We start from the raw sequence: 17,645 nt of genomic DNA, 5'->3' as shown, positions 1-17,645 counted from the left end.
CACAAAGGTTTCAGGTGTTGTGCCCTGGCACCGCTGGGTCTTAAAGAACCCAGTCCTTCAGTTGGCGCCCAACGTGGGGCTGCATCAGTGGTACCGGTCCAAGCCCGACGATCGTGAGGAACTTCGTGTGAAATCTCCGAGGGAAGGTGCACTCCGCTTCATCGATCCTGTTGTCGAAATAAGTGGCCCGAAGACTTTTCCCGCGAAGATTCCCGCCTCCTGACGGCTGCGACGGACTGCTGCCCTGACTGTAGACCTGTTTTGGCGCCTGGCGTAGACCTTGGTAGAGCGAGACGATTGACGGGCCTTCCTGGAGACGCCATCGATCTTTGAGTTAAGTATTTGTGGGTCGCTCCCAGAGTTCTTGGTTGTGGTTACTTAGTGGTTGCATGGTTCCATTGCATTTGTAGTTCTTGGTACTTTGTTGTGTTGTTTGACGACTGCAGCCGCCAAAAACCGAGGGTTTTGTTCTTTGCTGGGACTTGGTAAATCCCGTAACCCTTGAAGTTTGTGAAACTCAGCTAGTGTGCAAGATGCCTGGTCGCAGTACTTTGTTTAGTTGTTTCAGACCTTGTGGCACGGATTCCCGACTGGAGGACTCGTGTCCGATACCTCCGGTTGGAACTCCCACTTATGAACTGTACAGTAAACATGGGCTAGGCCCGATTACTTTTAATGATTACTGGATTAAATACACAAAGAAGGATGGTGACCTTCGTTGGCCACCCCATGGTAGCTTCGAGGCCCCGATCTTAGATAATCTAGAGGTTAAATTGTTCGCGAAGAAGTCAAGGCCGGCCATGTTTGATGCCTTTCGGTTGTGGCGTAAAGAAGCCCGACAGACAGAAATCAGACAGACTAAGCGGAATCAGAGAGATAGTGCTGGTACCATTGTAAAGAAAGCAGAGCAATTTCAGCATGATAAGGAGGTTAGGGAAAAGGAAGTGTTTGACAGACTACAGCGTATGACCGTAGATAAATGTTATCCCACTTTGCCTACGGAGTCAGAAAAGAAGGAAGAGTCAGTTGAGGATCCTTTAATGTCTTATCTAATGAAGTCGCCACCTCCATACGTACAGGGTACCACCGTCCCTGTGATTCCCCCTGTACCTGTTCCTGTACCTATTCTTCCTTTGCCTGTTCCTCAACCTACACCCGTTCTTCCGACTGTTCCTGCTCCTTTGACTGTTGCTATCCCTACTGCTCCTCCGCTTCCACATACTCCTGCTCATGCTACTGCTCCTGCTCTGTTAACCCCTGCTGTTGTTTCTGTCTCTACTCCTTCACTTGTTAGTCCTGTGTCCTATACTTCTCCCTCTACTCGTAGTCGTAATTCTCCACTGGCGGCTAGCTTCTTTCATTCGCTCGGACCTGTTCTTGGGTCCGCTGGTTCAGATGGTCCTCAGAGACGTAGTCAGCTTCCTGGTAATAGGGAACGTGCTTCGCTATATAATATGGCGATGGGTTGGATGACGCATCCCCTTAGAAATCCACCACGTATTGTACTCGACACGTTTTGTCAGTTCAATATACCAACCCAGAGATTTGTGTTCGAAGAAATGTGTAAGGTCCTTCGTGATCAGATATCGGCCGATGCACCTGACGAGGTGCTGACCGCGTTGTCTGATTTGCAGCTTCAGTTCTCGGCTGGACTGATAGTGGATACCAATGTTCGACGTGCTGTTGAACGGTTGCTATCTTTTCGTCCCACTCCTATACCTCAAGCCTTGTTTGTTGAGGATGTCGAAAGACAGCCGGATGAGTCTGGTCAGTTTCCTATGCGGGAAGTTCCACCAGTATGGATGCCAGCTGATCCTAATGCTCAACCCCCGATATTGGCGCATTTCCAGAGAGTGTGGATACATCTCCCATGGAAACGCTCAGAAGTGTTACAGGTGAAGCAATCTTTGCCTGACCCACGCAAAAATCCTACAGGGTATTACAAGGAATTATCGCAGCTCGTAGACGCTACGGTAATGAATCTTGCCGATATCGATATGTTGTTCGGCAATGTCGTACCGCAACCGGTATGGGCTAAGATTCGTCATGAAAACCATCCGAATGAATTAGGTGGTGCTTGGGCTGCCATTGTAGCGGCAGATGCCGGACAAACGGCTGCTGCTAAACCCGACCAGCTGATTGTTGATCTTCCTCAAAGAATTATAACATTAATGAAAACTCTTATGCCAGCTATGAGGGTAAATTGGGACAAATTGTCAGCTTGTAAGCAGAAGAAGGACGAGAGTGTCTCCGACTTCTTTACGAGGTTCGAGGAGGCATTCATCGACCATAGTGGTCAGGATATGAGTACTGAGGGTGGTCAAAGGTTGTTCGTGGATAAATTTGTTTCGAACTTATTGCCCGATTTGAGCAATAAATTAAAGAATTCGGAAAGTGCATGGGCTGTTTCTACCTCGGCTCAGATCTTGGCCACAGCGCAATACTATGAGAATAGGGAGAAAGAAGAGAGCGACCGTGCTGATAAAAAGACGAAAGAGCTAAAAACTAAAGTGCTGCTTCAGCAAGCGTATCCTCCACGTTCGAATCAGAATAATTCGCAACAAAATAGATCGCAGCCGCAATTGAACCGATCCCAAACTCGTAATGACTCCTCTTCCCAAAGATCCTCGTTAGGGTACAATCAATGTGCTTATTGTAGACAGGAGGGCCACATTAAATTCAATTGTCCTGTTCTAAACAAACGTAATAGTGGTAACTCATCTAGAGGAGGTCGTGGTGGTTCGCAGCAGGCACCACGTGGTAGAGGTCGTGGTGCTCAGAACGATCGTTCAGGTAACTCATCGAATTCCGATAATTGTTTCGATCAACGTGGATCATCGCAAGGACGATCTGCGCAGTACAATGTAGACGATTATTACGTCGATCAGGGAACTGACGACAGTAATTACTAGGACAGCCATAGACAAGGAGAGGGAGTGGTATCAGTTCCGGTTGATCAGAGAGGGCCTTACGTCGCAGTTGCTACATCGGGCGTCGTTGAGCCTTTTCTGTTGGACACTGGTGCAGCGAAAAGTTCCATTAAGCATTCGAAACTCCCTGGCGCACCTTTGTCTGGCTTAACAAATGTTTCCGTTGGATTCTCTGGCGCCCCTGTTAGCAATCCAGTCTCGCGACCTTTGCCCCTTACTATTGGGCCTCGTGAGCTAGAAGCTCCGTTGATTTTAACCACGGGTTGTGGTGAAAATCTTTTGGGCCTGGATTTGCTTAAACGATTGTATGCGACTTTGTATTGTTCTCCTGCGGGTGTAAAGCTTACGTTGGGAGAGAGGGTTGTCTCTCCCATGTACTTGTCTCTCGATAAGCTTCCACCGGAATTGAGTTCTCTTCCTGCGTCTTTGTGGGCAACGGGTCCAAATGACGTGGGCCTGCTTGACATCTCCCCTTATGTTGTTCAGTTGAAATCTAATGTGCGATTGCCACGTATTCCCCAGTATCGTATCTCTCTTGATGGTGAACGAGCACTGTTAGCGATCATTTATGATCTGATCGAGAAAGACGTTATTGAAGAGACTCGGGGAAACGTGTGCAACAGCCCTGTACTGCCCATTCTTAAACGTACTGATCCTTCAAAACCGCCTGTTTATCGCTTTGTTATCGATTTACGGGAGGTGAATAAAATTGTGGTTCCTCAATTCCCTGTTGTGCCTGACATCACGGCGCTACTGACTCTGATTCCAGCTTCTGCATCGTGGTTTTCGGTGATTGACTTGAAGAATGCGTTCTTCAGCATCCCGATTGCAGAAGAGAGCAGAGACCTTTTCGGTTTCTCTCTCGGTGGACGCAGCTTCCGGTTTAAACGCGCTCCTCAGGGCTACTGTGAAAGTCCATCGATTTACAGTCAAGCCTTGAAGGGCCAACTGGATGCGTTTAGGTTGCCGGTCGGTGCGGCCTTAATCCAATACGTCGACGACTTATTGGTGGCTGCTGATACTCAGGACATTTGCAAACTTGCTACGGTGTCGTTGCTGCAACATCTCTGTGAGTTGAATCATAAGGTGTCCCCTTCTAAACTCCAATATTGTTGTCAAGAAGTAACCTATCTAGGTCACTTATTGTCAAAGGAGGGAAGGCGGTTGACCCCAGAGAGAATTGCAGCAATTGCGCGCATGGCTGTGCCAACAACCCAAAGAGATGTGCGTGCCTTTTTAGGTATCACGTCGTACTGCAGGCAATGGATTCCAAATTTTTCGTTGCTAGCGAAACCATTGGTGGCTCTTACGTGCAAGGATGTTTCGACTCCTTTACCATGGACGGAAGAATGTCAGAAAAGTTTTTCTGAACTGCGTGATTCATTGTGTTCGGCTCCTGTGTTGGGTACTCCCGACTACAGTAAGCCGTTTACATTATATGTTCACGAGAGGGAAGGTTGTGCGTTGAGTGTCTTAACGCAACCTTTTGGTGGTAAACAACGTCCATGTGCATATTTTTCCTCGACCTTGGACCCAGTAGCTAGAGCATTGCCGAGTTGTTTGAGAGCAACAGCGGCAGCTGCGGTCTCCATCCGACAATCAGCAGGATTGGTCATGGATAATATGCTTACGGTGATGGTTCCGCATGCAGTCGATACTCTTTTGAACCGTACGAAAACTCAGCACTTGACGAGTGCGAGGTTGTCTGGGTACGAGCTGACGTTGCTGGCAAGTCATATTCAGATAAAACGTTGCAATGTTCTGAACCCGGCAACTTTGTTACCAATTAGCGCAGAGTCAGATGAAGTAGTAGAACATGATTGTTACTTGAGGACAGAAGAAGAAACAAAAGGTCGAGTGGACCTTAAAAACACTCCATTGGAAGATCCGGATGGTACACTGTATGTGGATGGGTCATGTTTTAAGTTGCCGAATGGCGATGTGACTACTGCTTATGCTGTTGTAACGTTGGATACTGTTGTTGAGACTGCAAGAATAAATCAGAATTCTGCCCAGGCTGCAGAGTTGATCGCTCTCACTAGAGCATGTGTGTTAGCAAAAGGGAAACGTGTGAATGTGTTTACCGACAGCCAATATGCATTTGGCGTCGCACATAGTTTTGGACGATTGTGGAGAGAGAGAGGTTTTTTAACATCGCATGGTACGAAGATTCAGCATGGACAGCTTGTGAATGATCTTTTGGATGCACTTACGTTGCCTAAGCAAGTGGCGATTGTTAAATGTAGTGCGCATCGTAAGGTGACGGATGATGTTGGTCGTGGTAATGCGTTTGCAGATGAGACTGCTAAGGAGACTGCCCGGAACCTTAGCACTCGAATGTATGTGACGAGTTCGGTTAGGTGGCCTACAGAATCGAGTATGTGTGAGGACACTATCGAGAGTGTGAAAGCAATTCAGAATGAGGCCACCGAGACTGAAAAGACGAAGTGGAAAGAAAGTACGGGAAAGTTGGATGCGAATGGTTGTTGGATTGATTTGTCGGATCAGAAAAGATGGATGTTACCAGATGCGTATGTGCTGGCCGTTGTGACAATGGCTCATGGGTTAGCACATATTAGCGCGAAAGGTATTTGCAAGTTGCTGTCTCCCGTATGGAAGAATGATGGCATCACGAAATGTGCTGAACGTCTGGTGAAGAATTGTATGGTGTGCATGATGTACAATCCTGGCAAAGGAACCCCAACTCCTCCTGGCAGTTTTGCTCCCCCTTCATGTCCCTTTGAGGTGATTCAATTGGACTTCATCCATATGGAGCGATGCAATAACCTGAAATACGTTTTAGTTGTGGTTTGCGCATTCTCCCGATGAATCGAGGCTTATCCTCTCAAAGACAATACTGCTTTGTCTACTGCAAAAATCCTACTGAAGGAATATTTTCCTCGGTATGGAATGCCTAGAGTCGTGTGGTCAGATAACGGAAGTGAGTTTGTGGGTAGTGTGATGAAGAGTGTATGTAAGGGTCTTGGAATTAATCAGAAATTCCACAGCGCCAACCATCCCCAGTCAGCTGGTTTGGTTGAAGGGTATAACGGCACCCTTAAACTAAAGCTAGCGAAGATTCAGGCTACGACTGGTCTTTCGTGGCCTGATGCTTTACCTTTAGCATTACTGTCAACTAGGGCGACTGTACACTCCCGAGTAGGGCTTAGTCCCTATGAAATAGTGTTCGGTCGTCCTGCGAATGTTTGGGGGGTTCCTAGGCCAGGTATTTTTTGTGATCTTGAGTATCCAATGTTGATCGATTACCTTCATGACTTGACTGCTAAACTGAGGTTAATTCACCAACAGGTTTACGACGCACTGCCGACGCAGACGGAGGGTCCAGGCCACCAGCTCCAGCCCGGAGATTGGGTGGTGACGCGGAACTTTTCACGCAAGAACAACTTGGACCCGAGGTTTACTGGACCCTATCAGGTTCTCCTTGCCACGAGGACTGCTGTTCGCCTCGAGGGACGTAAGAATTGGGTGCACGCCACCCATACCAAGAAGGTCCCTATCCCTTTGCCGGCAGACCCGTGGGTAAGGAAAGGCATTGCATCAACTGAAACCGAAGGATTGCCGGCGTTTGTACCTTTCAGCGACGCACAACCTGTCGGAGAATCCTCAGTGCAGCAGAGAGACACTGTTGAACATTTGTCAGCAAAAGACTCAAGACCAGAACACTTAACTGATCAGCAGGACGCTGTCTCTTCAACGGATCCTTTGTTTGACGAGCAGACACGTCCTGGGAAAACCCGATACTTTTTGCGATCCAGCACTAAAGACTAATAAAAAATCCTGTTCTGTTCCCCTGATAATTGCATTATCCCGTTTTCCACGATCAGTTTGAACATTCGTACCATTATAATTAATTTTGTACATATTCATTGAGCTTCGTTCCTTACATTTTTTTGCTTCCACAGCTGAGAGACATTGTTTGTGCACATACACTTGTGAAATAAAGGCCGTAGGGCCGCACGCGTACTTCCTTCTGGTTAGTAGGTCTTGACGCTAGGTTAAAGACCGTCGGTTCCTGGGAACTCCTAGGGATTGACTATTGCTACACGGAACGAAGTGCGTCAAGAAACGTTGCGGACGGTCATAGGGAATGGCATTTTCGAAGCTGGCGGATTTGGAAGTAGCTCAGGCTCATAGATTCAAGCTGCAGCAGCTCAGTCGAACCAAATGTTTTATATTCCAAATATTCGTGTTGTTTTTGACTGCTTCTGCATTATTGGCGGGTGGGGTGTATTACACGATGTTTTACTTCTTACCTTCTGCTACACCTACTCCTACCCCTGACCCTAAACTTACCTCCACTGCTTCTCCTCATTCTTTTCATATCTTACCTGAACACGAGCAGGCTAGACGTGCAGAATTCCGCAATAATTCCTTTATTCAGCTCCTTCATCAGCATCAGTTAGTGGTTAACACTACTAATTGTTGGGTGTGTGGGTTGATGCCACATACTACAGATAAGGGAATTCCATATCTGGTGTTACCGTATAGTTCCCAAGGGTCTGCTCGAGCATTTCAGACAATGTTTCGAAGCGCACTGGGTTTCCACCCCATTCGAGAACCACGTTCCCCCTACTCTGGTCCGACCTCGTATCAAAAACCTTTGTCTATAGCAATAGAGGATTTAGATAGCGATATCTATGATCCCTCGCTTATTCCCGAAGAAGAGGTACAAGCCTATAGGGTCCTAAGTAGAGGCGAATATAGTGTGTTCACCAGTGAAAAACAGCTTAGAAGCTCGCCTCCGATATGGGTCGTACCACACATTGGTAATTTTTGTCTCATAGGTCGTGGCCGAAGATCGAAAGCCCGACTTGGAGAGAGTGCTTGCACTGAAAATTACATTCTGCCGATGGTCTCGTCCCCTGTGTTCCTGGCCGCCAAGGGTACATACTTTGTCTGTCATGATCGTGCTTATGCATGGTTGCCCGTTGACTTCATGGGCTCATGTTTTATTGCAAATTTGTTGCCTCCGACGTTCACTGTAGATGCAGATTATCACAAGACTAGAGTTGTGAGAGGCGTAATTAGCGAAGAGGATACTGCCGGTCAAGAGGCAGGAGACTTTTTCAAGGGTTTCCTCCCGTTTTGGGGACCTATGGTTAATAGTAGGAACCTGAGACAGTTGACTCGAGTGGTAGAATCGACAGCTAATATTACTGCCAGTGCCCTTGGTAACATCACCACTGAACTTCAGGCGGATAGGCTTATGACGTTACAAAACCGTATGGTTTTAGATGTCATCTTAGCAGATCGAGGTGGGGTATGTAAGGTGATCCATTCGAGCTGCTGTATTTTCATTCCTGATAACGCTCCAACTGTCTATCAAGCCATCTCGAAGTTGCATAAAATCTCTGAATCCATACACGTGGATGTAGGGGATTGGACGCTACTTGGGTGGTTTTGGGGCCTAATGTCGACTTGGGGTTGGAAGATTCTGATGATTATCGGAGTTGTCGTGGCGTTCCTGTTCACGTGTTGCCTTTGTGTGCAGTGCGGTCCTGCCTTATGTGGCCTCTGTGCTACAACGTGTATGAGACAGCCACCTGTTACCAAGGGGACTCGGTTGGACAGAGCTATGCTACAGCAACATCTCGATGGTCTGATGAATATCGAATATGATTCCGACTAGTGCTTGCCTACATGAGGGCAAAAGGAGCGTCTGAGGTTCCGTGATGATTGTAAGTGGTGTTTTCGACTCGCACGAATATGGTCGAGTCTGGTATCTATGAACCGCAAATGACGAGTTTAGTAAGTGTGCGCAGTTTCGCTGTGCTAACTTAAACCGTTCGTTTATTATGTGGGTTTTTCATCTGTACCCACGGGTTCCATCTTAGATACGGCATCCATTTTGTCTCTTGCCCTCAAGTAGCCAGCGAACGGACAATGTCCGCTTCGCGACCCTGGGACTCCCAAGATATTTGCGGAAGACACATGTCCTTTGTAAGTGTCTTTATGACGAGGGGGATGATACTGTAAGACAGATGGCCCCGCTCGAGGCTCATCTCGCCGTGCCGGTTTATTGTCTCAGCCGTGCATCTCATTGGGCACGTCCCTTTGATGCCTGTATCTCGTGTTTCCCGATACCTCCCCTTTTACACCCTTTCCGACCTCCCCACTGTCTCCATCTTCCTCTGCACCTGTCTTTGTTCCTATTTCGATCTGTTTTACTGCCGATTGGAATGCACTAATATTGGGAAGATGGGTTTTTACAGTTGGGAACCGCCAAATGTTTCCGCACTTATGTTCCGGACCTTATGTGTATCAAAGTGACCAAAGCGACCCCTCTGGGGGATAATTGTGGGAACCGGGTTGTAAACCTTTGTGTACCATGTTGTCCTATGGGTAAAAACTGTATAAAAGGAGCGATCCACAGAACCAATTTGAAGCAGTCTCCCCAAGTTGCACGAGTTGTACTTGTCGTGATTTCTGTGTTCCCTGCAGTAAATAAACCTTGAATCTTTGACGCCGAAGGAAGTGTCCCGTGTCTCTGTCATTCGTACGCCGGAGCAGGTTACCCACGAAGGTTTCAGGTGTTGTGCCCTGGCACCGCTGGGTCTTAAAGAACCCAGTCCTTCAACACACCGCCAGCCAAGCACCACTCTGTGCACAGACAGCCAAGTACCACTCAACGCACACCACCAGCCGAGCGCCACTCCACACACACCGCCAGCCAAGCACCACTCCACGCACACTGCAAGCCAAGCGCCACTCCACGCACACCGCCAGCCAAGCACCACTCCACACACACCACCAGCCAAGCGCCACTCCACACACACCGCCAGCCAAGCACCACTCCGTGCATAGATAGCCAAGTACCCCTCCACGCACACCGCCAGCCAAACACCACTCAGCGCACACCGACAGCCAAGTACCACTCCACACACACCGCCAGCCAAGCACCACTCCGTGCACAGACAGCAAAGTACCACTCCACGCACACCATCCAGCCAAGCGCCACTCCACACACACCGCCAGCCAAGCACCACTCCGTGCACAGACAGCCAAGTACCACTCAACGCACACCACCAGCCAATCACCACTCCACACACACCACCAGCCAAGCACCACTCCACGCACACTGCAAGCCAAGCGCCCCTCCACACACACCACCAGCCAAGTGCCACTCCACACACACCACCAGCCAAGCGCCACTCCACACATACCGCCAACCAAGCACCACTCCATGCGTAGATAGCCAAGTACCCCTCCACGCACACCGCCAGCCAAACACCACTCAGCGCACACCGACAGCCAAGTACCACTCCACACACACCGCCAGCCAAGTACCACTCCACACACACCACCAGCCAAGTACCACTCCACACACACCACCAGCCAAGCGCCACTCCACACACACCACCAGCCAAGCGCCACTCCACACACACCGCCAACCAAGCACCACTCCGTGCATAGATAGCCAAGTGCCCCTCTACGCACACCGCCAGCCAAACACCACTCAGCGCACACCGACAGCCAAGTACCACTCCACACACACCGCCAGCCAAGCACCACTCCACGCACACCGCAAGCCAAGCGCCACTCACCGCCAGCCAAGCACCGCTCCACGCACACCATCCAGCCAAGTACCACTCCCCACACACCGCCAGCCAAAAACCACTCCCCACACACCACCAGCCAAACACCACTCCGTGCACAGACAACCAAGTACCACTCCATGCACACCACCAGCCAAGCGCCACTCCACACACACCGCCAGCCAAGCGCCACTCCACACACACCGCCAGCCAAGCACCACTCCGTGCACAGACAGCAAAGTAGCACTCCACGCACACCACCAGCCAAGCGCCACTCCACAAACACCACCAGCCAAGCACCACTCCGTGCACAGACAGCCAAGTACCACTCCACACACACCACCAGCCAAGCGCCACTCCACACACACCGCCAGCCAAGCACCACTCCGTGCATAGATAGCCAAGTACCCCTCCACGCACACCGCCAGCCAAATACCACTCAGGGCACACCGACAGCCAAGTACCATTCCACACACACCGCCAGCCAAGCACCACTCCACGCACACCGCAAGCCAAGCGCCACTCACCGCCAGCCAAGCACCACTCCACGCACACCATCCAGCCAAGTACCACTCCACACACACCGCCAGCCAAACACCACTCCACGCACACTGCAAGCCAAGCGCCACTCCACACACACCGCCAGCCAAGCACTACTCCTTGCCCAAGGGGTCGCTTCCTAAAAACTAAATTTAAATTCCCTGGTGCTAGTGGGTATTTTCTGCCCCCCCCCCCCCCCCCCTGGGGGCAAAACGGCAAAAAAAACGGGCCGATTTGCCCCCAGGGTGGACAGAAAAACAAAAACACAATCATGGCCACCTGGAAGCGACCCTTACCCAAGGGGTCGCTTCCCAAAACAAACAGTGCCCCAACAAATATCCCTGTTGCTAGTGGGAAATTTCTGCCCCCCCGGGGGCAAAACGGCTGAAAAACAGGCCGATTTGCCCCTAGGGGGGGCAGAAAAACAAAAACACAATCATGGCCACCTGGAAGCGACCCTTACCCAAGGGGTCGCTTCCCAAAACAAACAGTGCCCCAACAAATATCCCTGTTGCTAGTGGGAAATTTCTGCCCCCCCGGGGGCAAAACGGCTGAAAAACAGGCCGATTTGCCCCTAGGGGGGGCAGAAAAATAAAACGTTAAGTGTGAGGCCACCTGGAAGCAACCCTTGCCCAAGGGGTCGCTTCCTAAAAGCTAAAAACAAAATCCCTGGTGCTAGTGGGCCTTTTCTGTCCCCCCTGGGGGCAAAACGGCAAAAAAAAAACGGGCCGATTTGCCCCCAGGGGGGACAGAAAAACGTAAACAAAAAATATGGCCGCCATCTTGGCTCCAAAAAACAACCCTGGTGCTAGTGGGGAATTTCTGCCCCCCCCCGGGGGCAAAACGGCCGAAAAAACGGGCCGATTTGCCCCCAGGGGGGGGGGGGCAGAAAAACGAAAACATCACAGCCCGCCTGGAAGCGACCCTTGTCCAAGGGGTCGCTTCCTATAATCTAAAATTACATCCCTGGTGCTAGTGGGGGCATTTCCGCCGCACAATCGCGACGCTGTGCGCGATTGTGAGGCAGAAATGCCCTGCAAAGAGACATCAGGGGAGAGGAAAAACTTTCCTCTCCCCTGATGCCTCTTCGCTGCCCCAAACCCCCGCCAGACACTAGAAACTTACCTTATCCCTAGACGCGAAAGGAAGCAAATAGCTTCCCGAGCGCTGGGAATCCCTGGTGATGTCAGCGCGCGCTGACGTCATCAGGGATTCCCATGGGGGGGGCGGGGGCGGCAGAGGAAGGTCTTCCCCTGCCGCCCCAAGCAAAACAACGAAGATCGGAGACCCTCGGAGGGAGCGCCAGCGCTTCCCCCGAGGGTGGGGCTGATGACGAGCTGGCCTTGTCATCAGCGCACGGCAGGTAAGCGCCATGACGAGCCCAGCTCGTCATTAGCCCCGAAGGGGTTAAGGAGAGCTTGGTGGGTCCCGAGGGAAACACTACTACAAAAGAAAGTACGACCGGAACAGAAAAGAATTGTATGTGTTACAACATTTGACCTTAACCCCCATCAGTTGCGAAAAATGGTGATGCAAAGCATTTGATTAAGGATCTACACAATGACTTCAGGGAACAGCCACTTTTCGCTTTCAAAAAAGAAAAAAGTGTAGCTAAACACATTGTGAGGGTGGCGTTGTCCCCTGCTTCCAACCCAACACTAAGAGGCATGTTGGGATTACCTCCAATAGTGGGCCACCATAAGTTTGGTAATTGCTCGTGCTGTGCACAGACTAACGAAGGAGCAGTGTTTACGTTCAATGGAATCCATTGGAAACATGAGACCTTTACAAATTGCCAGACAAAGAATGTGGTTTATGGGATCACCTGTCCATGCCCCAAATTATACATAGGAAAGACCACTCAGGAGGCACGACAGCGTATCACGCAGCATAAATCGAGAATAAGGAAGGAAACACCAAATGCACCACTGGGACAACATTGGTTGTCAAAGAACCATAAAGAGGAGGACCTATGATGGACTATCATTTCTAAAATCGATAAAGATCCACGGGGAGGTGACATAGAAGGAAAACTCAGTCAGCGGGAAGCATTGCTCATAATGAAATATAACACAGCCATCCATGGGCTGAATGAAATCTCTGAGATATTTAAAGGGAACCCGTAAAATAGGAGATGTAGTATTAAGTCAGGGCAACCAGTTGTGGGGGTACGTACGATGAATCAATAGTTTTTTAACGAGTGCGCTAATATTGATCCATGGTGGGTTTGGTAACCCAAATATAAAAGCATTATAGAGGTTGAATTGCGCGGCTTTGGGGGACGTAGATCCTTAATACACATGAACACTACAAGGACCAGAATGCACGCCGAAGGGAATAATGGATGCACTATGGAGTCATGGCAACCAGCTAACCAATCTATTATTAATCTAAAATATAAGAGCTCAATATCGGCTTTTTCGGGACATGCCCCTTCGTTATACATTGTTTCCACTATGACCAGAATGCTCGTTAAATGGATTGATTGCCCGATTTATTTGGTGCAAAGCGGAGTTTCAATTAACTCAGTATTGTTTAGAAGGCAAACACCCTCCCCGCACTCTACTAAGTGTATTATTCTGACCACGTGATGGTGTGGTGAAAGAGTAGTGAAAAGAGACGTAGGATTACGTCTCCAGCAAACTTCTGGGTTACTGTGATAGGATCCATCGGGTACAAACGAAGGTAAGCAGGCACCCCCTCCGCCCAAAGATATTCACGTTAATTGGCGATTTTGAGCTAAATTTGCCCCTATTCTCCACACAGGGCCACATTATAAAGGCCCACGCTGGGCGAAATTAAAGATTGGGCAAAGTCTCAAGCCGCGCACAGCCCTGGTAAGCCCGCCTCGTGGGAGTTTTGTTATATCCTCAGCAACTAGTTTATAAACACGAGTAACACGCAGATTTTCCCTCTTATCATAGGAACGCATGGCCCCTCACACGAGTAAATAGGTAAGTGTAAGGCAGTGCAGTATAATGAGAATTATCAAATACGATCTAAACACGATTGAAACAACTATTGTGACATAAGCTTTTATGTCCCTTGTCTAGTGTGTAATTCGTGATCTGTGTCCACCCAACTCGACCTTCCCAAAAGGAATTCAGTCACATATCAACAAGGTACGGGTTTGGCTACCGGTTGGTGGCGTAAGTTAGAGTAATCGAGTCTGCCCTAGCAGTTGTTTTAAATTAGTATGTATGTTTTTTTTTTGTAGAGATTGTTTGTCCTGAGGAGAACCCCGCAATCGGGGGTTCAAAACGCGTCGACCTGACCGGGCCCATTGTCAATTAGAATAATGAGTTGATTCTGGTTTTTGGATAGAAGGATTTGTTTCCAATTGTTAGTGCAGATGGAGTAGGAGTCTCAATTAAGAACTGTAACTCCATCTATATGGACAAATTATCAGGGTTTTTGACAAAGGGTCATTCTGTATTTTTGTTGTATATATGTGGGTTGGTATGAATGAGGTATGAATGTATTGGCCAAAATGTGGGTAGGATGTGTTGCAATTTTGTAATGATAATGTATATTGAAATTTTGATGTTATGAAGTGTATTGTTTTATATCCGATTATACATGCACAAAAAATGTGATATGTTTAAAAAGTAAAAAAAGTTCCACTGGTGAAATAAAATAAATAAACTAGTGACGTAATCAATAAAACGGACCGGTATGTTTGATTCATAAAGGTTATACCAACAAATAGAAAGTAAAGTCCAGTATTGGCAATTGTGTTATTCTTTTAATTCAACATCTACATGGCACCTCTCGCCCTAGTCGACCGACAGCACGACCTCAAAATCATCTCCTACGCCGTTGACACACAGCTGATCCTCTCCCTCACCAAAGACCCTCACACCGCCAAAACCAACCTCCACGAAGGAAAGAAGGCCATCGCCGAATGGATAAGGAACTGCCGACTGAAGGTGAACTCGGACAAGACAGAAGTCCTTATCCTCGGATTCACCCCCTCGGCCTGGGACAACTCCTGGTGGCCGACCACACTGGGAACAGCTCTAATATCTACCAAACATGCATGCAACCTAGGAGTAATCCTTGACTCCACCCTCTCCATGACTAAGTAGATCAACGCCGTCTCCTCCTACTGCTTCAACACCTTCTACATGCTCCGCAGGATCTACAAGTGGATCCCCACCGAAACGAGAAGAACGGTCACCTAGGCCCTTGTCAGCAGCAGGTTGGACTACAGAAACGCCCTCTACGCAGGAACCTCGGCCAAACTCATGAGACGGTTGCAACACATCCAGAACCCTCTGCACGTCTGATCCTTGACATACCCCGCCGCATCCACATCACACCCCACCTGAGAGACCTGCATTGGCTCCCGGTCAACAAGAGGATAACCTTCAAGCTCCCCACCCACGCACACAAAGCACTCCACAACACCGGACCAGCGTACCTCAGATGACTCAGCTTCTAAACCCCCCACCCGTCAGCTCTGCTCCACCCGCCTCGCCGCAGTCCCCCGCATACAAAGAACGACTGCCGGTGGATGATCTTTCTCCCACCTCGCCGGCAAGACCTGGAACACCCTCCCCACCCACCTACGGCAGACCCAAGACCTGCTCACCTTCAGAAGACTCCTCAAGACCTGGCTCTTCGAGCAGTAGCAGCACCCCCTCCCCCTTGAGACCCTCACAAGTATGTAGTGTGCTTTACAAGTAAATGTAAATTGATAATTGTATAGCGCACTACTCACCCGCAAGGGTCTCAAGGCGCTTGTACGAATACCGCTGTGGAACCCATCCTGGCTTTCCCTGTGAGGCGTCCACTCCTGGGCACCCCCAACGTCGAGGCCAGGCATCCTTAGCGTTGTGGGGGCCGTTGTGGAGATTAATCAAGCTATTGCCCAGAGTTGCAGAGTGGGGCTCCATGATTGGAACAGGCACCGAGGCGAGAATTATCAGGTCCGTGGAATTTTGAGCCAAAGACCCGCCGAGGTGGGGAATTGAACCCTGGTCCCGGGCTAGACCTCTGCATCAGGGTCTGACGCTCTAACCATTGAGTGATATGATTGATTGATTGAGCATGGGGATATCCTATAACAGCTGGTAAGTGTTTCAGGACATCGCATCAACATTTTGTGTGTGTTTAGAAACAGGCTGATAGTCAAAAGATAACACTGCTGCAGAACTGTAAAATAACAAATTCACTCGGGTGGCTTTTTTGTGTGCGATAGAAGTGCAAACACCTCCTGCAGAACGTCGGACTCGCCCTACACTCACTGGGTCCGCTGTGGGGCTGGTGTGTGAGTACGTGACATCCCCAGCGTTTCCTGTTACTCAGAGACCACAGATCACACTGAGTGACTGCCAAAGCGGCACGCACCAGCAGCTCAATGCACCCCTCTCTCCCACCCTAGACAGACAGCCAGCAGGACCACACCACAAACTCTGCAGGGCGCACACAGTTCGGCGAGTGGGGCACTTACTGGAGCAGGGGTCCTGCATCGTCTTTACATGGTAACCTGTCAGTAATGACGCTTCCTTCAAGTGCTCTGCAAGTTCTCTCAAGAGGCGCAGGGAGGCCCCAGAGAATTGCCTCTGATCCTCAGTTAGACTGTAAAATGTCAAGACTGAGTCTTGTGCTCTCCTCACGATCTGTAGAAGTAGCATCAAGAGGCAGTGGGAGGCCTCAGACAGGTCACCCTGAGCCGCGGTGTCTCGGATCTGGAGATACTGCTCGGCTGCTTTTAGCTCCTCTTCGACTCCTTCCAAGAGGCGCTGCTGGGAAGCCTCGGGCGGGTCACCCGGATCGTAAGTGATAGGTCTCTGCCCCGCGGTGTCTCCTCCCTGCACCGGGATGAGGTGGTACTTTCGGAGGGCAGTCTCCCCTCTCGTCAAGCGCTCTGAAAGGTCTTCCAGGAGGCGCTGGACGGCAGCCAGGTGCTCCACCCTGTGCAGCTGGCCATGTCGCTCTTTAATGAGTCGGCGGTAACAATCCTCGACACACTGTAGCGCCTCGATTAAGATCTTTACAAGTTGGCCCAAGCTGTCCAGAGCGGACGCACAGGAGCCCCCCTCCGAGGCGCCTCCTCTCTTCCGCAGGGACGCAGGGGGAGAGCTCATCAGAGGCTCTGCTTCCGTCTCCGAGGGCTCCTCATAGTTCTTTAAGCGGCGCAGGACACACGTCTTCGTTTCAGACAACAGGGTTTTCAGTCGCTCCAGGATGCGCTTGACGACCTCGGTCGTTTCATCCTGCTCCACTGGGTCGCCAACAGACGAGGACGGTCCACACGCTATACACCAGTCAACGGCTCTCCGAAGAACGCCCACAGAGATGTAATCCGCCATTTCCAGCTCCCTGACTGTGTTCGCTCTACCGACTACGCTCCTCCCTCCTGGTGCCTATCTTTGGTTCGCACTAGAAACCATCAATCATCCATTAGTCACACAGCTGTAAATGTTCGCTGACGTCAAGCGCTACAAATGACAGCTCTTAAAACCTATTTCTCTTCCTCCGCGCAGTCCCTGCAGATATTGTTCACGTTGGAAAAATAAGCATTTGCAATGCAATCAGTCTCGCCTTTGGGGCCTTATATGCATTGCGGCTGCCCGAGGCCACGTAGACGTAGTGGCCATCAGGAGGGCGGCCC

General features: G+C 49.9%; 1 protein-coding gene across 1 annotated transcript in view; it reads right to left on the bottom strand.

Moving 5' to 3' along the window:
• LOC147700911 (uncharacterized) overlaps positions 1 to 17,410 on the bottom strand; it is a 140,834-nt gene extending 123,424 nt beyond the window's left edge. Inside the window, exon 1 of the mRNA XM_086929768.1 lies at positions 16,482 to 17,410. Coding sequence (XP_086785894.1) covers positions 16,482 to 17,343 — 862 coding nt within the window. The 5' untranslated portion in view covers positions 17,344 to 17,410. The remainder of the gene's footprint in view (positions 1 to 16,481) is intronic.
• Between the last annotated feature and the right edge of the window lie 235 nt (positions 17,411 to 17,645).

This window comes from Lissotriton vulgaris, chromosome 7 (genome assembly GCF_964263255.1).
Source record: "Lissotriton vulgaris chromosome 7, aLisVul1.2, whole genome shotgun sequence".
Lineage (NCBI taxonomy): Eukaryota > Metazoa > Chordata > Amphibia > Caudata > Salamandridae > Lissotriton > Lissotriton vulgaris.
This window is presented reverse-complemented; position numbering and strand designations above follow the sequence as displayed.